This window comes from Molothrus ater, chromosome 11, assembly GCF_012460135.2.
Source record: "Molothrus ater isolate BHLD 08-10-18 breed brown headed cowbird chromosome 11, BPBGC_Mater_1.1, whole genome shotgun sequence".
Lineage (NCBI taxonomy): Eukaryota > Metazoa > Chordata > Aves > Passeriformes > Icteridae > Molothrus > Molothrus ater.
The window spans coordinates 14,482,181-14,504,182 of record NC_050488.2 but is presented as its reverse complement, the minus strand read 5'-3'; the positions used below and the strand labels follow the sequence as shown (position 1 = coordinate 14,504,182).

The following is a 22,002-nucleotide window of genomic DNA, read 5'->3' as shown; positions in this document are numbered from 1 at the left end:
GGAATGATGTGAGGCAGCAAAAAGGGTCTGGTCTTTGACGTCCTGATCTCACCAGTGAGAACACTGCCTTTTGGTAACCCGCAAAATTTCCCTGTGTAAACAAAAAAAATTATTTTCATGCTACTTTCTGAAGAAGCAGCTCTGGGAAATACATGCAGGTAACTTGTTTGATCTCAGTCAGATTTTAACAACTTTGCCTGCGTGTGGCTGGGTGCCATGGGCACAGCACTGTCAGCATGGGGGGAGCTCCAGGCACAAAGAAGGGATTTCTTCCTGTACACCCTTGGGTCCCAACCTGCCTACCTGCTTCCCTGGCAGCTGCTGGAAACCCACAGCCTCTGACAGCCAAAAAACATAAGAATAAATACACACAAATGCTGCTACTGCAGCCTCTTTTCCTGCAAGTTGGACTTGCAGGTCTGTGTGTATTTTCTGCAAATTGGCAGATTTTGCATCCAGTTTCCCTTCGTGCTCAGTTTTGCTCCTTTTAACATTGTGTTGCTGGTTGCTCATGTGAATAACGCTGCTCAGCTCCATGAGCCTGCTCTCCCAAATAACGGAGGGTGGATTGGGCACTGGTGCCACATTTGACCTCCCTGGCTCTTTAGTTGTATTCCCCATTGAAATGCAACCAGCCAAGAGCTAAGCCTGCAGGATGGAAATAGCCAGTAAAACCTCAGAGTTTTATAAGCTTCAGGGAAATTGCATCATTCATTGTTTATATCCTTTTATTTTACTTATTTCCTTATTACCTCGCAATGCAGAGGTTTTGCAAATGAGCAGGCTTGATCCTGTGCTGGAAAAATAGTTCACAAGTCACTGGAACTCTGTGTTTTGTGCAAAGAAAAGGGTCTGTGCTCTAGAAATGCTAGTGGAATGTTATGAAGACCTCCGCCACAGGAGGCTGATGGAGAAAGCAGGAAAACCCATCAGTCCAGTTGCTGGTCTTGGTGGGTCTCTGAGAACCCAACTTTTAAGACTTTTCTACAAATTGAGTGCTCAAAGAGCAACAATCCTCCTGCCCTTTTTTCTCATCTCAACCTCTTGAAATTCTGACCAAACCCCAGCTACCTGAAGCCCATTGTTTCTCCAGCCTCCCCACAGCCAAGGGCAGAGGTTTGCAGTGCCCATGGAATGGTGCCTCACTGAGTGGCGAGCCAGGGACACCCCAGGCACTGAGCATCATTTGTGTTTTTTAGGTTCGCTATTGCAACTCATTGGATGAGGAGGAGAAGAGGGAGCTCAAACTCTTCAGCAACCAGAGGAAGAGGGAAAATTTAGGGAGAGGCAATGTTCGGCCATTCCCTGTAACCATGACAGGAGCCATCTGTGAGCAGGTGGGTAGTGGCTGATGAACTGGTACCTGCATCACCAAGTTAAGTGAAATATGTCTCCTCTGAAGACAGGCTGAGAGAGCTGGGGCTGTTCACCCTGGAGAAGAGAAGGTTCTGGGGTGCTTTAAAAACCTCTCTAGTACCTAAAGGGACTACATGAGAGCTGAACAGGGACTTTTTACAAGGGCATATATTGATAGAGGGAATGGCTTTAAACTGACAGAGGGCATGTTTAGTTTAGATATTAGAAAGAAATCCTTTCCTTGAGAGTGTTGAGGCACTGGCACAGATTGCCTAGGGAAGTTGAGGCTACTTCATACCTGAGAGTGTTCAGGCCAGATTAGATGAGGCTTTGAGGAACCTGGTGTGGTAGAAGGTGAGCCTGCCCATGGCAGGAGGATTGGAACTAGTTGATCTTCAGGTTCCTTCCAAGTCACACCATTCCATGATTTAATGACACTCACGAAACAAGCACCTGCCTGTGGCCCTGCCAGGTGTGAGTGCGGGGGTCTGTCAGGGCACCTTTCATGATACTTGACATGAACTTGTGAATTCATCTTCTGGCATTATGCAGGGCAGTGACTGTGAGAGCACCTGTTAGTGATGGGTGGCAGTGGGGTCACCCACACTCCTCCATTAATCCCTGGCTTTTCTGACAGTGCGGTGGCCAGATCAATGGAGGGGACATGGCTGTCTTCGCCTCACGAGCGGGACACGGTGTCTGCTGGCATCCTCCCTGCTTCATCTGCAGTGTCTGCAACGAGCTGCTGGTTGACCTGATCTACTTCTACCAGGATGGGAAGATCTACTGTGGCAGGCACCACGCCGAATGCCTCAAGCCCCGCTGTGCTGCATGTGATGAGGTAAGAGACAGCATCTGCCTTGAGCGCTGCTGCCCGCTGAGGTGGCACAGAAGGGTTGGGTGGCATCTCCCCTCCATCCCTGACTTTTTCATGGAGGCATACACACCAAACTGATGGCATGGCTTTGCCAAGGGTTTGAGCAAGCTTTTCCTGAGGTTTCAAATATTCTTAGTTTCAGTCTGCCTAGAACTGTTATGAGTTAGGGCCTCATCTACACACAGGAAGCTGGGGAGGTTTCCATGACTGTTTCCAGTAGAGGCACAGCCCCCTCTCTTTGTGATTTTAGCCCAGCTGGGTGTGGTGGTCTTCCCTTCTCCTCCATTTCCCCTGAAGAAGCCCCTGGTGGGATGAGTGCTGTATTTCTTACAAGTCAGTCATGTCTGAGTACACACCGAGCTGAAATAGGCTTTGAGAGAGGCGATTAACAGGCTACAGGAAGCTGAACAAATAGAATACAAAGCTGAGATAGAAAACCATACAGAGTCGCCTCTGAGCACTTCTCAAGTGTCAATCTCTGTTTAAAAGGCTGGTGAAGGAAATTGCTCTGGTTTTTAAAGTTATGAAAACCATAGTGTGGAAAACCGTATGTTCTATAAAATACCACGTCCCATCCTTGTAAGCATGTAATAGTAAATATCCAAGGCTATATGCACTTCAAATATAAAGAGCATTGATGTATGTGTCCAATTAAATTTGTAGTGTTACCAATGAAAGACAACCCTAACCATTCAACTGGTTCTATTTTTTTGTAGCTTAGGCTGGGTAATCTTTTTTCATGTATTTTTTATCCCTGCAAATTCTCGTTTAATTCTTTCATTCAGCTCATTTTTCAGCATGTTTTTCTTCCCCTAAAACATCAAGTACGAATTGTGAGAAACAATAATTCAGGGGTAGGAGGATCTGCAAGGGAAAAGCTTTTGGTGTACCCTGTGCCAGCACAGAGAAACAGGGAGCAGATCTGAGGCTGCTGGCTCCCTTGGCTTTGTAAGTTGAGAATGGGTGGGGATGAGAAGAAGCCGCAGCAAGAAAGCATCTGCTGAAGACACTTTATATGGCTGCTTCTCCAACTCATCCTTAACAGCACTCTGTGCCTCAGTTTCCCCACTGGTACAATGACTGCAATCACCTTTATAGACACCCAGGCTGGGGTAGCAGCAAGATGAGGAGCCAAGGTAGCTCCATCTTTTCTCCTCTAGAGAGCTGCCACTTTTCCTTGTGTTTTTGCTCTTCCTTTGTGGTCAGGTCCCTGTTTCAGAGATGAGTAAATGTGTTCCAGTAAGCAGCTGTTCTGTTCTTCAGAAGTCCAGCAGATCGATAGGTTGTATATAAGTGTGTTTATTACCCTGATCGACCCCTCTGTTTGATGGGTGAGCTCACGAGCACATCACTGCAGCTCTGCCTTAACACTTTGTAGTCTGGGCACTAACACGCTTCGGAGGAATTTGCATTTTAATGGATTTTCCTAAGAAATGATGGGTGCCCCTGCCGCAAACCAAACTATGGGAGTTTCTCATGCAGGACTGGAGGAGTAAGCTGTAAAATTTAGAGGGTGCATCAACAAAGAGGCCCAGCTGTCATGCAGGGCAGGAGACACAAAGGTTGGTGTCTGCATCCCAGGTCCCTTTTCTGACCATCTCCTCTCCACGCTTGTGTTTCCTCCCCAGATCATTTTTGCTGATGAGTGCACCGAGGCCGAGGGGCGGCACTGGCACATGAAGCATTTCTGCTGCTTCGAGTGCGAGACGGTGCTGGGCGGGCAGCGCTACATCATGAAGGATGGGAGGCCCTACTGCTGCAGCTGCTTCGAGTCCCTGTACGCCGAGTACTGCGACACCTGCGCCCAGCACATCGGTACGGGCAGGGGGCACGGCCCACGGGGCTCACAGGAGCTTTTGGATTACATCCTTGACAGCACCGTGGGGCTGTGGGCAGGACTGTGTCGCTCTTGTGCACAATAACACAGGATATCACAGGAACAGGCAGGAGGCAGTGTTGTAGAAAGTGCAGAAAAGGCTTAATTCAAGAGAACCATGCGGTTTTTATAGTGATACAATAGATTCTATTGGATTGGCTAACTAACAAAAACATCTTCCTCATGCACCATCCTTGAGAAGAGCAGAAAGACGAAGTAGAAAAACACCACCTGCAGATTGTTTATACTTAACTAGTTATCGCATCCTTACAGCTCCCTAAAAATTCTCACAAGCTGCTGTGAGAAACGCTTGCTGTTTCTCTCTCTCTGTCCCATGGCATCCACAGGACTGTGCATGGCTGGGGCAACCAGATGTGCTTGTGCCTCTCTCTCATCCCACCAAGGAGGTAACATGGTGATTTATTTGGTTAAACCAGTGTTTATCCCTTTCTGTAGTCAGAGAGGGGAGGGTTATCAGAGGGCAACTTCAGGAGCAATGGCAGCTAGTGAAAGCTTTCTCTGGCATAATAAAATTTCACTGGCACGTTTTTTTCCCTTTAAATCTCATTTTCCTGTAAACAGCCTGGCTCTTCAACTCAGGTTTTTCTCATCCAAGCTTGGCAAAGGATCACATGATTTGATGAGCTACTGTCAGAAAAGATGCTTGTTCATTAGGCATCATTATTGTTTCTGGACCTTTTTCAATCAACTTGCAGATAGATGTTCTCAGAGAGAAAGAAATAATGGATCAGGGTCAATTTATGTTTCTAGAACAGTGATTTAAAATGCACTTCAGTCAAGGGGCTAGATGTCCCCAAGCTGGGTGGGCTGGGAAGCCTCTTGCTGCTCTCCCCAGCTCCCTTTGCCACTTGGCTGAGCACAGTGAGCACGCAGACAGCCCTTCCTTTGTCCATGGAGGTGAGCTGTTCAAGTACTTCATATGCTGCAGAGGAAAAGAAACCAAACATTTTCCTGCTGTGCAGCAGCCAGATGGCACAGGGAGGGGAAACACAGGGAGGATGCATCTACTGTGACCTGCAGCACATCCTTCCCACAAGCTCAGCTGCAGGAAGGTGAAGAAGCAGCTGGTAATGATTCTTGCATGGTCCCTTCTCTTGTGCTTCCCCCATCTGCTGTCCTTCACTCCAGCTAGCCTGCTGGAGCCTGCTGACTGTCAGGTTTTCAGGGTAAAATGTCTGGTTTGGTGCATATTTGCACATTTCTAGCAGAGGAGGGACTGCAACCATTTTGCTGCAAGTCTGTCATAGTAGTGAACTGAGCACTGTGCTGACAAGCTACATAAATCAGGGGTAAGCATGTGATAAAGCCTTGTAAGGCTTGGGTTGGGTAGGTGAGGATGGAGTATGGAGGCTGCACTCCTTCCTCTGCAAGATGGCTTTGGGCAGTGGAAAAGGAGCTGATAAAATCCCACCCTCCATCTTATCTCTCTTCTGCTCACAAGTGTAGCACTCCCAACTGTATAAACGCATTTTGCTCACTATAAGGGGAGGAAAATACCGATTATACTAAACCTAACTTAGCTTGGAACAAACCAGACCAGTAACATAGTGTTCATTTATGAGTTACCTGCCAGCACTTGGCCCCACAGCGGGCGAGCAGGCATGTGCTGTGCACATGTGGCGCAGCACCCGCCGTGCCAGCCAGCCCACACTGTGCGTGGCAGTTCCTCAGGGAACAGGGGCAGCAGGGGCTTTGGCCAGGAACAGCAGCTTAAACAAGTGTGTAAATGTTGTAACTGAAACCTCTGGAGCTTTGCTCACGGCTCTGACTGAGAGCACTGTGCAGATGTTGCTCCCTGGGGTTTGGCTGGAGGGAGACAGACTGTCTGTGTCAATTCCTTTACTGAACCCAAGGGGGGCCTGGTGAAGCAACCCAGGAAATGTGGCTGGGTGCAAGGCAAGGGTGTGTGCTCGACCCCTGGGGCCGGCTCTTTTGAAGCCAAAATAAAGTTAGGATGGGACCACAGTAGCAGCAAGGGACAGGGGTGTCATCTGCTCTGTTACATACTTAACCAAGGCAGAACAAATTCCTCATTATGGTTTAGCTGGAGGCTTTTTTTTTCTTTTTTTTTTTCTTTTTTTTTTTTTTTTAATAAGCAGCATATTGCTTTTACTTCAAGGACTTTATGGAGAACTTCTTGCATTTCTTTGCTTTATGATCGGAAATATCCCCATTTAATAGAAAATAGCTTGAGGCATGGTTCCGCTGCCTTTCCCAACACTGAGTAATTCCCAAGCAAAGGCCTGGAATTAGAATTGGGAGGAATTAAAAATGGGATTAACTTCATGCATCAGAGAAACCCTGAAAAAGGGCTTTCAAGAGCAAGGCTGAGTGCATGTCATAGGGAGTCATAGGATAATTTGGGTTGGAATGAACCTTAAAGGTCATCTCATTCCAGCCACCCACCATCAGCAGGGACACTTTCCACTGGGCCAGATTGCTCAGAAGCCCATCCAGCCTGGTCTTGATGCAAGTGTTGAGTGCAGTGCTAGATGACCCTGACACTGTGATCTTCTCCCAAGGCATTGACCAGGGCCAGATGACGTACGACGGCCAGCACTGGCACGCCACCGAGACCTGCTTCTGCTGCGCCCAGTGCAAGAAGTCACTGCTGGGACGGCCCTTCCTGCCCAAGCAGGGGCAGATCTTCTGCTCCAGGGCCTGCAGCATTGGCGATGACCCCAACGGCTCCGACTCCTCCGACTCGGCTTTCCAGAGCGCACGGGCCAAGGAGTCGCGGCGCAGCGCCAAGATCGGCAAGAACAAGGGGAAGGGCGAGGAGGGGGCACGCAGCCCCTGCAACCAGCTGCAGGTCACCTCCAACCGCCTCTCCACCGACGTGGACCCGCTGTCCCTGCAGATGGATCTGCTGAGCCTGGCCAGCCAGACACCCAGCCTCAACAGGGACCACCTGTGGAGGAGCCGGGATGAGCTCTATCACTACGGGGGCAAAATGGAGCAAAGCCAGTCTCAAACCCCCTTGCAGCTTCTCAGCCAGTGCAACATAAGAACCGTCCTATAACCCCACCCAGGTCCCAGGCTCGCAGTCAGATTTATGGGCAAAACACTTCAGCAACCAAAAGAGGAGCTCCTCGTTGGCCATGAAGAGCCACGGTGGCAGCTTCATCCAGGACTGCAGAGAGGACTACTACTCAGGGAGGCTCCGCTCGCAGGAGAGCTACAGTGACATGTCCAACCAGAGCTTCCCAGAGACCAGAGGAAGTGTCAAAGTCCCCAAGTATGAAGAGGAAGAGGAGGGGGGGATGCCAGCGTCGCAGTGCCGCACCCGTCACCCCATCAATGCCCTCAAGTTCACAGAGGACCTGACGCCCACCGAGCAGACTCCCCGGGGCTCCATGGAGTCCCTGGCACTGTCCAATGCCACAGGTATGTCACCCCAATGCCACAGGTATGTCACCCCTGCTCCTGCCACCCTGAGACCACCCCAGCATGCCCTCCATGCAATTGAATCCCTTGTGTCCTGGTGTCTTCCCAGGATGAGGGTAACCAAGCCTGGCGACCACTGCTCAGTGACACAGCCTTGTCTGCCAGGTCCTGGCAAGCCTTGACAGTTCCTCTCCATTCGCTTGCTTGTTTACCAAATGCAGTGCTTTATGGATGTCTGGCCTTTCTGTGCAGCTCAAAACAAATGTTTTCAAACCCTTTAATCGTCCCTTTTGTGAAGAGAGGGGGAAAATCAAGGCCAACTGCTAACGCAGAGGCAGATTCCAGCTTTCAGCACTTGAAGGAGTGCTGTCAGCTGCCCTTGCAGGCTAAAAATATTTCTGAATGCCTTGAAATAGGCCCAGTTAACCCCTTTTGAATGTTATGCAGTCCTCAAGCATGTGACTAGTTAAAAGAAATTCCTCCCCCTCTCTGCACAGCTCTTTAATTCCTCTTCCCCAACCCCTTGGTAGAAACTGCAGGGAAAAGCCAGGCAAGATGCTTGTCCCATCAGGCTGAGCTTGTTTCTCACGAGCACATCCCAGGGTCATATTTCTCAGTCCTCTCACCCTAAACATGTTTGGGTTTCACTCGTGGCTGCAGGGATGGGTGTGTGTGTGTGCATAGGCTCTGGTCTGCAGCCGGGGCTGGGCAGGCTCTGTCCTCCTGCAGCCTGCTCTGCTTCGCTCGCCCACCACAGCTCCCACGTCCCTCAGCACAGAGCTACTCAGAAAAGAGAATACTGAGCCTGCTTTGCTCTGGTTTTCTCACCAGAGAAGCTGCCTTGCTTTTTCTTTGCAGCTTCCCTGGCTTTTCTCTGTTCCAGCCAATCATTGCTTGGATTTGGGCAGGTCTTGCATCTGAACCCCTACAAAATGGAGCCCTTCTGCCTTGTTGCTGGCAGGGAGTGGCCTGTGGGGTGTTTGTGCCTGGTCCTGAGGATCCCCCACAGATTGCTGGCAACGGGTGGTGAGGATTGCCAAGCCCACAGAGAGCTGAGCCCCCCTGAATCCCAGTTCTGGGCTCTGCCCTGCCTGGATGGACAGGTTTGCTCTGCTATGCCCGTGACTCCTCATCTGGGGTTTGGTGTGTTTGTTTAGGGAAGCTGCCAGCCCCATGCCAAGATGTGAAATGATCTCTGTTTCAGCCAGGATCTCCCTATCCAGCAAGTGGAAAAACAGGGGGAGAGGAGAAGCTAATGAGCTGGGAAGGGTTTTTGCTTAAACAGTCTCAGATATACACAGAGGAAAAATAGATGCGAAATGGCGAGGGAATTGGGAATTGCTCTCCAAAACAGGGTTTTCCTAAGCAAAACTCCACATTTCCAAAGCCTTTTGTGTTCCTGAAAACTTGTGTTGTGTAAACCCCATCAGTACAAAGAGTCTTGAGCAACACCAAGCTTGGATGAGCAATCCCTGAGCAGTGGAGAGGTTGTTGCATGCTTTGGGGCTGAAGTGTAACATATTATTGGGGATATAGGTCAAGGCAAGGCCTCCGTATCAAAATGAAAATCATTCTGCCTTTCATTTTAGAAACCCCTTTTTAAAATGCTGGGAGGGATTTAAAATGCTACCTCCCAAAGGCATCTGTCCACCATACAGAGCCAGAGTCTGACTTTCCTCAGGGGCAGTGACTGCCTTCATGGCTTGCTGTGTTCCTGCTTTCTGGAGCAGATGTTCAGCGTGATGAGGCTTGCAGTGAGTGTTCATAGTTCCTCTGCAGAGTGAGGTGATAACATTTTTATTAATGTGTAAGGTTCTAATAATTTTCCTTGCTCTGGGAGCTGGCTCAGCTGAGCTAAGGGCACTGCAGCAGCAACAGGCAGCTCCCCCAGGGCCATGTCTGCAATTATGGAGGACACAATTATCATCCCATTTAATTGGCAGTGTTTTGAGGACGGGGAGATTTGGTGACCTGGATGAGGTCTGTGAGAGAGCAGGTTTTTGGTCAAGTGATGTCAGGGCACAGCACCCCCCTGCCTGGCTTTTCCCATCCCTGCACTCACTGCTGTGGCTGATCCAGCTCCCCACAGAGCTCCCCCCAACCACAGCCTGGTGGTCTGGCTCACCCCATATCCTCCAGTCCTGCTTTGCCAGAACCTCCCAGGCATCCACATACAAAGTCCCTTTGAGCTACCAATGCTGCAGAGTTGCTCCACCTTTCACTTTGAAATAATTAACACCGCATCCATGTCAGGTTTTATGGCATCACTGAAAACAGTCTGTTTTTTATAGGGAGCTGAAGGGCAAACAGTCCCTGACCTGGAGAGCACATGGTAAAAGCTGGTACCTCCCTGGCAGTGGGTTTTGCTGTGATGTTTCTACAACGACTTAACTGCTAATTAGGCAGAGACAGTCAGCAATGCAGATAACTCAGGGCTGTGCAGCGCTAATCCCTGTCCTGTGGCCGGAAGGCTGCCTGCCGTGAGCAGATGTTGGTCCCTGTAACATTTCAGGGTCAGCCATTGTGTGGGTCAAGATCTACGTGACCCCAATCTCCTGCAAGACCCCAGGTTTCTTCCTTACCAAAGGGCTCTATTTAATCACTTTAAAGCCAATTCCCCATGGGTTAGTAAAGAGGTGAGACACGGTGTTAATCCTGGGCATGTGCCCTTACAGTGCGGGGTTACAGTGCTCTGCTGTCACCATGGGCAGTGCTGCAACAGCAGACTTGTGAGTGGCAGAGGTGGCTGTGACCCTGCTTGTGCTCTGTGTTGGAGTTGGAATTAGGTGGGAGTGTCCCTGCTGTCCTCTGGTTTGTGCTTGTGTAATTGCCACAAATGCTGATGGGATTTAAGCACATCCAGTGGCAAAGGGCAGTGTCTCCTGCTGGTGGAGGGCATCTCTCCTTCCCTTCCATGTTCCTGTTTGAAAATCGCTATTCTGCCATCAGCTGAAGGCTAAAACACACTCCAGTCTGCTACAGCTTCTTAGAGACTGTATCCTTCACTACATGGCCATCAGATGGAGAAGCAAAAAGGAAACAGTATTTCTCAGCCTATTTTCTAAGACAGAGCTCATTTTTGCTGATTTTCTTTTATATTATTATTTATATTGTGCTTCCTTTGTCTACTTTTGGGGGTTTTGGGTTGTTGAGTTTTTTTAATGGCGGGAACAAGAACAAAACCAGTGGATCCTGTAGCAATGTTTGCTTTGTAGCACCCTGCATTAAGCAATTGGGACAATGCTAAGATGGAATTTGTCCAGGAAGGTTTGCCCATGATGAGAAGCCTGATCCTACCAGAGGTTAATCACTTTCCAAAAGATACTTGGCCCATCAGCCCTGCTCCCTGTGTCTGTTTCCTCCAGAAAGATGTTGCAGTTGCTGCCTGTGCCTGGCAGTGGAATTGGAAATTAGGAGCTGAACTCTGTTGATTCTAAGCAGTTATTTCCACAAAATGACAGCTGGTCAAATAGCCCATTTAAGAAAGTACCTGCAGGCTAAATGTTGTTGTCTGGGAACAGTCCCTTTGTGCTGCTTACAGAGAGCAGGAGCCTTTTGGAGGTAGAAGTCATGTTGAATGGTGACACTGCTGCATGCAAAAGGAGAAACAGATTTTAAGGATTCCTTGAGAAAATGAGTTTGGGTGGGGGAACATCTGTCACAAGCATAAATCCAGTTTATAAATATGTTAAACTGGTGCTGTTACAGGGTGGAATGTGATTTCATTTGTATGGCACACACTGTGCTTGTCATCATGTGTTGTGTGATGCCCAAAGGCCCCAAATAGTTTGTTTTTCCAGGACTAGACAAGTGTGATATAACCAGAAAGCAGAGAGCAGGGCTGATCCCTGCCTGTCTGAGCTGCAGAGTGACAGAACAGCATCATCTGTCTCCAGTCCTTTTTCTTCCTCTGCCTGCAGAGGAGCTAAAAGCTGCAGGGCAGGTGAGGGTAAGAACAAGCCCTTACTAAGGGCCAGGGTTGTATTTTCTGGAGAGATATTAATTAGCCCAGCCTCTCCTGCACTGGGGGCTTGGGAGCAGCTCCTGAACACCCTCAGGGATGGCAGTGAGGGATCTGGATGCTGGTCTCCCTCCCTGTGTGCTCCTCTCTCCCCTGGGCTGGAGAGGGCAGCTGCCCCAAGTGCTCCAGCTGAGTTATGCAATGCAGAAAGTGACACATTTGGCTGTTCCTGAGTTTTTCTATGAAAAAAAGGAGGCTCCCAGCTCTCCACCACGTTCTTATCACTCTCTTTCTCCCAGACACAGCCAGCACAAAACTGCTTCCAAGTTGGAAAATCAGATCCCTGGGGGGGAATTTTTGCAATTTTGAGGCACAGGTATAACATTTCCTAATCCAAAACAGATAACTTCAAAACTGATGTGAAGATAAAGGTTTTCCACCCCAAAGGCCCAATGCTAAAAAACTGTCAGGAACATTTCTTTTCCCCCTCACTTCCCTTTTGCCACTCAGCACTGGGAGGTTTGGTGTGCATGCTGTGGGGGCCGCCCTCTTGCATGTCTTCACCCCTTCAGTGTCACACATGGACAGTGCAGAGCAGGTGGGGTAATGAAAACCAGAGAGACAACCAAAATGGACTCTGGAGGATGTTACTGGGGCAAGCAACATCCCCAGCATGGCTGGGAGGATGCAGCAGATGGGAGTGCTGGTAAAGGAGCTATAGTGGGGCTTCTGGGTTAAAATCCAACTCTTCTCCAAGCAGTAAGGGACTTCTTCCACCAAGCTGGAAAGGATTGCTTGGGTGGGAAGTAACCAATGACATCCGTGGGTCACACATGGGGACATACCATGGGAGGCTGGTGGGACTGTGACCCTCTTGGTGGGGGCTGTGCCTTCCCTCAAATTGTTTATTTTCCATGATTTCCAGTTACATGAAGGTTCTGCTTTATTTCTGCATGCCCTGAGGTCGTTCAGAAGTGAGACAGAGCTGAGCTATAAACAAAGCTCTGTGCAGGCTGTTTTCTCCTTAAATTTCTTTTTAGTTCTACACATTGACCTTGAAATAAACCCTGTTTGAGGAGTGGTGAGGATGCCTGATGCTGTGTGAGAGAGAAGGGGCTGGACATAAGAGACACTGTGCTGTATCCTCCTGTGTATCTATAGCTGCATTTAAACACTGGCTGTCAGGGCTGGGTGCTGGGTTTTGGTGCTGGCAGGCACCTCTGTGGTGAGAGCTGTGATGCACAGATGTGTGTGTCTGCTGTGATAAATGTTAAGGCAAGAAGCAAGCATCAGCAAAGCCTAAGTTGTTTGCAACATCCCATGTCAGGATATTTTGCATTCCCTGGCTGGTGCTCTCCTGCAGTGGGATGCTGGCTCACCCTGTGTTAGCGCAGCTTCACGGGGAGCTTGATTTAATGGGGGCTGGGAGCTGCTTCCCCTCGTGGGGGGCTCCACTGCCAGCCTCACACCCAGCCCACACACTCTGTGCTGTCATTTGCTGAGTGCTTTAATAATTCATAATGCAACTTGCAGCCCCCATTTAGCACAGCACACAGTGGGACTGGAGCACTCCGAGTGCTTTGTTGTGGCAAGGTTGTAGAGGTGATGTTCTCCAAGGGTACCTTTGTGCTGTGGCTTTGCTTATTGGGGTGTTAATTCCCTTGGCAGTGTTTATGGGATAAGCATGGTTCTCAGGAGGGGAGGGGACAGACTTCAGAGGGGGTGGTACAGGGTGTTCTTAGTGAGCCTGAATGTTACCCAGAAACCTGCTTGGTTTTCTTGGTGCTGCAGCAAGCTCCACTTCTATATCGAGCACCCACAGGCGAGCTGCAGCTCTCCCTTGTGCTCATTGGGAAAGCACATGTTGCCATGGCTCCAGGGTGAAATGTTGAGCCTGGCAGCCCCATGCAGTGGAGAGCAGCAGCAGAAAAACCTGCTGTGTCTGTGTGTGCTGTGGTGCTGGCACCAGTCTGGCTCCAGGACAGCCACTGGCCGAAGCACCATGCTGGAGGCAGCAGTGACATCCCTTCCAGTGCATGTGCCTCTGGGACAGCCAGCAGTGGATGTGCTCAGTCTCAGAGCATCATGCAGAAGTAAATTTTGGTGGGGTCAGCATGTTATACCTGGGTTTGCACCCTTGGAATGGTCTTGGTGATGTGGTAACAACCATCCCACACCATGGGCCAGAGCAAGGCTCCTGCTCCCTTGGATGACCTTGGGAAACAGAATCTCACATTTCTTCATTAGGAGAAAGCCAGGGCTGAATGGTGGGGTCTCATCTCGTGTGCTCTTCTAGACTGCAGCTCTCTGGGGTTATTAGCTGTGTGCTCAGATTAAACACTTCATTAAGCAGGAGGTGCAACAGCTGCACATAAATACTGGCAGCTCAAGAAGATGGGGCCTCATGGGTGGGTGTAGCTCTGGAATGGCAAATGACCTCAGGACGCAGGGGTTGGTGCCACCTTCACCATCCAGGGCAGTGTGGGACCAGGAATTTGGAACCACCCTGCATGTGCCTGGGCACCCACTCCACTGCCTTTGGGTGCCAGGGAAACCCTCCAGTGCCAGAGCCTGCCCCAGTCACCTTCTGCTGTGATTACACAGCAAGAGTTTTCTTCCTCCCCAATTTAAAACTTTCGTTGCAGGAGTCAGCAGGAGTCAAATGTGTTCCCTCCTCTTTGCAAGCATTTTTTTCTGCCTTTGAAGGTTGTTACTATATCCCCTTCAGCTTTCTCTCCTTTAGACTAAACAACCTCTGCTCTTTAAAACTTTATTCCCAGATCATGTTTTCTAGATGAAATTTTTTTTGACAAATGGTTATTGCTATCCCCTGATCTCACTGCGGTCAGACTGGAGCACTTTTGGCTCGTTCCCACTCTGCCTCCTGAGGTCTTGTGGCTCCACAGAGAGCCATAGAGAGGGACATTTTGAGACTTTAGAAAGACTAATCTGGGCCTAGCCCTGCTCATGATGCCTTGGTATAAATGTAAAATTCAGCCTGGAGACACCTTTGTGTTCTGCAAGGATTGTAGACTGAATCCTGGACCTGTAACCTGCTGTGGGCACTGTAAGAGCCATGCAGAGCTCTCAGTGCCTTCAGCTGGAAAAGCACAGCTTTGCTCCTGAGCAAGTGGAATAAATCCTTCACCTGTCACCATGAGCAGCTAAAATAAAGTTTCCCTTTCCCAGCTGCACAGCTTGCTGGGTCATTGCCAAGCGTGGCTACCAAAAAAAAGGCTTGTGCATGTGCAACCTGCCCAGTCTACCTGGGAAGACACATTTTACCCTCAGCATAGAGCCTTTTCCACTCTGTCATATGGAGAGATGAAGCCAGTGGGTGTTGGGCTGGCTTTGCATCAGAGCTTCCTGAGCACAGGCTCCATCACTCCCCAAGTTCTGTGTGCTGACAATGGTGATGGACATGTTCAGTGCTGGATTCCTCTTACAATCAGCATTTTCTCAGCAAATCAAGATCTCAGAATGTTTGTGCTTAATTATAATCAAGCTGTCTGAATGATCGGCCAGAAACATCCCCAGGACTGGTTAAACCTTGCACTCTGAGCATGAGCCATTCACGTGGTCACAGGATCCTTGTCTGAACTCACTGCCCCGTGCTGCCTTCTAAGGGGAAGAGACTAAAGCACTCATGGTTGTCTGCTGGAGGTGTGTGAGGGGCTGCAGACTCCTATTCTGCACAAACTTAACCAGTGAAGCTCTGGCTCTGCCCTTCTCAAGCTCGAGTACCTCGCTTACCACAGCTTGCTTTACTCTACATAAAGGAAACAGGTTTCCCTCCTGGTTGTCCTGCTTTATCTTGGCCACATCATTCCTGTCTGTGATGTGAAGGATGCAGATATGTCCTGTTTAATTTGAAAAAACTGTTTCACTCTTGCCATGTCTCCAGAGCCTGTGCCCAGACACTCATTCTGTTCTTGTTGGATGCAGGACCACAGGAGGGAGATGGCTCTGAGGGGCACTGAGACCCATAGGTACCACCTGATATGGCTGGCACTGGGAGCAAAGCTCGTGCACCCCCTGTGAGTGAGGCAAGGTCAGCCCCTTGTTAATGATGCTGCCAAAATCAAAGTGTTGCTGCCACAGCAGCATCCTGTGGTGTTGGAGCTGTATTTCTGCACAGCATTGCTGTTGCTCATTCTTATTGCCGAGCTGCACCGGCTCCCTTAATGAAGTGCTGCATAAATGTCACCGAGGGCTCATTTTCCTTGGTGTCAGCTATTGTGTGACAGATGTGATTAAGGCCACATTGGGCTGTCAACAGCCATGATTCTCATTGTGATCAGCTCTGCCGGCAGTCCCGCTGTTGCTCCGGCTTTTCAGGAATCTTTGCGCGTGTTCCCAAGTTGCTTTTCCCTCCCCAGGGGCTGCTGGGGACAGTGGCACAGGAGGGGACATGGGGAGCAGTGCCTGATGTGACAGATGCCTCCACTGGGTTCACAGGCACAAAATCGCAGCTCCAGCCAGGAGGAGAAACATGGGAGTGTGGAGTGTGGGTGGGCAGCTTCAAAGGGGACAGGAAGCCCATCCACAGAGCTTTTTCCAAAGGGCACTCACTGGGTGGGGTTGGGCTTGCTCACTCAAAGTCAGTGTGATTTAGGGAGGAAGAAAGAAAGCATTAAGTTGACTTGAAAAGTGTGTCCTTTTAAAAAGAAAACATGGCTTTCCCTTGTTTTTAACCCAGCCTATCCCTCTTCCTGTGACGTTCAGGGATCCTTCACTTTACCTTTCTCTGTAATCATAAACTCCAAAAACACCCTCATTAACAACGGGAAAGCAAAGAAGCTGGGACTCAGGGAGCAAAACCAAACCATGTGAGGGCCAGTAATGGCTAAAGCTCTCCCTGATGCCGCCGAAAGCAGGATTTGGAAAACTCTGCCCAGCTTTGCAAGAGCTGTTGATCTTTTCAAGGCTGAGCCCAAGGAAACCCTAAAGCAGCTCCTGAATGGGGTTAGTGACAGCAACCCTTGTTCTTGTTCAGGTTTGCAGCAGCAGCTAATGCGAAAGGAGCCAAGCTCTTGATGAAATGCAAACAGCTTTTGTTAAAGGAAAAAAGGCTTTATTCTTGAATTGTGGGCTGGGTTGTTATTTTTTATAATTAATTTACAAAGTCACAAATTGTTGGTGATTGCATAAAGGCTGTGTGTCATGTTGGAAATTCTGCTGACGGTGCTGTGTTGGGTCTGCACTGGGATGTTGTGGGAGAAGGGATGGAGAGAAGGGTGCCAAAGCAAACATTCCACGTTTGATTTGGGATGGAACAGATTTTCTTTGAAATAACTTGCGAAACATCTTGTCCTGAGCATGCAAGCAACCAGTGACTGCTGCCAGTTTTCAAGCCAACAGGGAGACAGTCAGAAAATAGTCAGGAAGCAGCCATGAAACAGGCTAAGGACTAGGGCACCGTGGGGTGCATTGAGTTTCTTGTTGACAGGCAGGTGCTGAGCAGACACCCCACTTCTTCCCTGCTGCCAGGTGAAGGCTTCTTGGGCTGAAGGAAAGCACCTTGCAGGAGCTCAGGGCTCGCTGGCACATGGGAGAGATCTAATGGGTCACCTTCCCAAGCAGAGCAGCCCATCAAGGTGGAGCTCATGTTTCTGGCTCCTGCCCATGCACAACTCCCTGGATATCTGCAGGGATAGTCTGACCCTCCCACTGTCCTGCTACTCACAGGGAGCTCCAGCAGACCCTCTGGTGCTGGGGTGTTTCCTTGCTTCCTGGGAAACCCAACTGCAGCTTTGGTCTCTCCACGGGTGTCATTCAGGGGACCTGTGAGGTGCAGCATAGTGAGAACCCCGAATTAAGTCAGTGGCTGCATTTTCATCTGCCACTGACATTGTTTAGTCCTCCAAAATGTGTTGTCATTGCAGAAGGTGTGAGTGCTGGATCATGGCACCCTACTTAGCTCGGCGTGCAGGAGGCCTCGGGTTACCTCTGACGCATGGTTTCTCCCTGGCATCGTTGGTTATTCCTATCAAGTCACAGACAGTGCAGACATATGGGAAAGGAAGTCGTGAAAAGCAGCTTGGAGTCCAACTCAAAACTCCTTAAATTGGTGTGATTTCCCCAAAGGAGGAACTGCCTGCTTTTGAAAAAAAAATTGAAGTCCTCCTCTTAAGAAGGGCTCTTCAGGACAGGATCAGTACCACTGAGTTACTTTTTAAAGCAAAAGTCTTGGGCCAAAACCAACTTCCACCCTGCATCTCTGCTGACAGAAAATTCTCTTTCTTAAATTCTTTTTTTTTTTTTTTTTTTTCCCTTTACCCTTTTTCTGCAAAGGCCTCTCAGCAGACGGTGGAGCCAAGCGCCAGGAGCACCTCTCCAGGTTCTCCATGCCTGACCTGAGCAAAGACTCGGGCATGAACGTCTCGGAGAAGATGAGCAACATGGGCACCCTGAACTCCTCCATGCAGTTCCGCAGCGCCGAGTCCGTGCGCAGCCTGCTGTCGGCGCAGCAGTACCAGGACATGGAGCCCACCCTGCACGACCTCGCCAGCCCCCTGGGCTACCAGGAGCGGCCGTCGCACGGGCGGATGCACCAGAGCTTCGACTACGGCAGCGGGGTGCCCGGGGCCAAGCTGGGCCCGCAGGAGATCCCCCGGCACGCGCCCATGAGTGAGCGCACGCGCCGCAGAACCGTGCTCCGCGACGACGAGCGGCACTACCGCCCGCACCGGCCCCGGCGCTCGCGGCGCTCCCGCTCCGACAACGCGCTGCACCTGGCCAGCGAGCAGTGCTACCGCCTCAAGGAGAGACCCTCGCTGCGAGCCAGGGACGACTACGACCCCTTCGTGCACCAGAGGAGCTGCAGGGAGACCATGGAGCAGGGTCCCTACAGGGATGTCTACGGCCACTGTCCCCGGACGGTGTCGGATCTCGCCTTGCAGAACCACTTGGGCGAGAGATGGGGGCCCTACTTTGCTGAGTACGACTGGTGCTCCACCTGCTCCTCCTCTTCGGAGTCTGACAACGAGGGCTATTTCCTCGGGGAGCCCATCCCGCAGCCTGCCCGCCTCCGGTACGTGACCAGCGAGGAGCTGCTGCACAAGTACGGCTCGTACAGCATGCCCAAGTCTTCCACGGTGGGGGCCAGGGGACAGTTGCACAGCCGGAAAAGACAGAAGAGCAAGAACTGTATCATATCCTAATGGCATCCTTGCCAGGCACCTTGGGAGAATGTAAATTAACTCACGATCTTGCACTGTTTTAGATCATGTAAGTGCTTTTATTGTAACAAAAAAAAGGCCCGAAGAGTAGGGATTTGTTAAGGAGGTTGTAGACCGGCTTCTATAAATAGTCATAATCCTGGGCACAGTGAATATATTTTGCACATCTTACTTTGGAGATAAAAATTTTAAAAGTTCACTTTAGCCTGTAATATTTACCCAGTAGTTTCTCTTCCTTCTCCCAGATACTGCCAGCCCCTTGAGCTCTGTTTGTCCGTACGTTTTGGTTGCCACTGTTGACTCTCAGCATCAGTTTGCTGGTAAGGTTTTGCTTTCCACCACATTTTTGTTTTCCATTAGCCATGTTGGTAGGTGATTTGTCTCTTGGACAGTGTGGGAGCCTAAGTTATTTCCATGATTGTTGTAAATGCGATGTAAATGAGAGTTTGGAGAAAATATTTTTGTATTTTGTAATATCAGAGGAATTTCTATATCTTAGGAGTCACTGGGAAAATGCATGCACGTTCAGAATTGTTTTCAGTCAGAGCTAACCAAACAGTACTTTGGAACCCCCTTTCCATTTCATCATCACTTAAGTTTATCAGTGAGAGTCTGAGTTTTCATTGGTTTTGAGGGTTTTTTTTTGTTTTAACCCTTTTTTTCTGTTTATTTGTTTTGATCCTGGTCAATAAACAGAATGGTTTTTGATTCATTAAATCTTGACAAGCCTCAGTGGCATTTTGAAGCCTATGATTTGCAGGTACACTCCATCAGTCAGATACAGGAACCCCTGACAGCTGCAAAAGGGCCTTTTTTTTAATTATTACTATTATTAAATAGGAAAGACCAGAACTACCAAATGTCTGCAACATTGTAAATTACCAAAGCTGGAGAAGGAATTTCACACCTCTGTAGAGAACGCTGAAGTTACTAAACGTTGAACTATTATTTGGAGTAAATAAAGTGTAAATGGTGCAATTGTGTGATGTCAGCATGACGTTGTTTTGAATATAGACTTGTCTTATGGTGCTCTAGTCTCCTGGGTTAACTGCTGTTCATATCCAAGTGGAAGTCTCAGTATTGCCTCCTGCCTACGACATATGAGAACACCTGCAAACTGCTCCCCACGGGCCCCTCCTGCCTGGCAAGATGCCCTGGCCCCTCTGGGGCTGATTGTGGCCAGGGTTTGTCCCCTGGGGGGCTCAGCCCAGCCCCTCGCCGTGGCAGAGGGCCCCTGCATGGGGCTCAGCTGTGTTGTATTCTGGTGGATGTGAGTTTGTTCTCTGTGTGCTTTAATCCATTGGGGTTCTGCCATCCCAGCTGCAAGCCAAGGCCAGGTTGTCCCAGTGCTTCCCATAAAGGAGCAAGTTTGCAGAAAGGGGCTCTTGGCACCCAGAGCACCTGTGGGGGTTAAAATAAGGCTGGGCTTTGAGCCACAGGAGGGCTGAGAGTTTAACCAGCTGCATTGCCCTGGCCCATGTGCTGCTGGCACCTCAGGGTGTCCCTGCACCTCGAGGCCACCCCTCCCTGCACCCTGGGAATGTGGATCCCACTGCAGGGGTGGCACTGGCAGCCCTGGGCACACACAGGGACACCCCCATGCCTACTCAAAGCAGCAGATGCAGAAAAATCTAGAAGATGGATGTCTCCATACCACAGACTATTGCTAGGAATTTTTTTGTTGTTTGTAAAGGACAATGTGATAATTATTATTCCTTTAAAAAAAAAGAAATGATACTTAAATATATTTAAAAATGTTTTTTCCAGTTGGAATAAATGGAAATATTCATCCAAAGGGAAGAGTCTTGTGTACATTTTTTGCTCTTAAAGAGCGTTGGTTAATCATGAATAAAAAACTTGATTTTTACTGAGCTGGTCTTGAAATAAAAGCACAAAAACCAGCTCAGCTCCATCGTTGGCATGGTTTTGGTGGGCAGGGAAAGCTGGTGGAGGAGCTTCTCCTGCACACCACACACCTTCCCCAGGGTTGGAGATCTGGTGTTGTAACACCTGGACCCATTATTTGTTGTTTAAAAAGCCACATCATAGATTCATTAAGGTTGGGGAAAAACTCTAAAATCATTGAGCAAGAACAACCCAACACCACCATGTTCACCACTCAAAGATATTCCCAAGAGCCATATCCACACAGCTTTGGAAATCTTCACCTGGTAAAAGCCAGCACAGCTCAGCTGAAATCCCTGCTGGGCCTCTGGCATACTGGAGGAGACTAACAACCTAAAATGTACAAATAACAGCCTTTTCTTAGAACTTCACAGATCTTGCCATGTTTTCCAAAACAGACCTGTTAAGCTGGATAGGGGTATTGCTTACAGCAACAAATATGACACTGTAACTACAGGTTATCTATAATTGGAATTTAATATGTGCAGTTTAATTCATTGTCAGTGATTAAAAGCACAACAAATGTCTGTCAGCTCTGGTACAGCTGAGCTGCTCTTGTGCAGCAGGAGCTTGGGTAGCTCAGCAAATGGTAAAAAACTAATCCCAGCCTTTCCTCTTTCCCTGCTTGCTGCCTCTCCCCAGGGGTAACAGAACAAGTTTAGAGACTCCTTGCAGCAGAATTGCAGCACTCTGCACAGTGCAGTTTGTCTACTAAAATCCTAGGCACAGTGCCTCTGTTCACACAATGATTTTGCTGCTGGAAGCAACTCTTCAAAATTTGGTTCTCACTGCAGAGCATCTCTGCATCCCTGCAATGCACCCCAGTTTTAATGCAGTGCTGGAATTGGAACAGATGGGCAACAAACAGGGAGAAAAGAGTCTCTCAGGTGATGTTCCCCTCTGATGGACCTTTCACTAGCACCACAGAAAACAGAAAAGTGGCAGGTCACATTTTCTAGGAAAGTCAGGGTTGGTACAAATTTCAGCAATAAATGCAAATGCAGCTTCCAAACCCTTTTGATTTTTCATATGGGCTCCAGAAGTCCAGTACACTTTGAGGCACGTGATTGAAAAAGAAGTTGGTTTTTTTTTCTGCTTAGCCCAGTTGGAGTATGATTAACCATTTCTGACAAACCCACTGAGCTTGAGGGATGGAGCTACAAGTCTGTAAAATCTTGCTCCTTTGCCATCTGGCCCTGCTGATTCCCCTCTCTGTGCCTGCTGCCCATGGAAGCAGGGCCCGTGTGCTGACGTTGCTTTTGCGTCTCCAGAGCTGCTGAAGGTGACACCCCCTAAAGCTCAGGGTGAGTGTCAGTGGCTCCCAGGTCCCCTGGGGTCACCTGCAGTGTCCCTGGTTTGGCCAGGCTGGAAGCATTTTGCTGGGCTCCTCCAGACAGCTGTGCTGCCAGAGCCAGCCCGGCACACTGTCATTGTCGCT

General features: G+C 49.3%; 1 protein-coding gene across 1 annotated transcript in view; it reads left to right on the top strand.

The window, feature by feature from the left end:
- PRICKLE2 (prickle planar cell polarity protein 2) overlaps positions 1–20,454 on the top strand; it is a 104,164-nt gene extending 83,710 nt beyond the window's left edge. The window contains 6 exon segments of the mRNA XM_036390952.1: positions 1,200–1,337; positions 1,994–2,197; positions 3,862–4,048; positions 6,653–7,143; positions 7,145–7,517; positions 17,773–20,454. Of these exon segments, the coding sequence (XP_036246845.1) occupies positions 1,200–1,337; positions 1,994–2,197; positions 3,862–4,048; positions 6,653–7,143; positions 7,145–7,517; positions 17,773–18,641 (2,262 nt within the window). The 3' untranslated portion in view covers positions 18,642–20,454.
- The last annotated feature ends 1,548 nt before the right edge of the window (positions 20,455–22,002 follow it).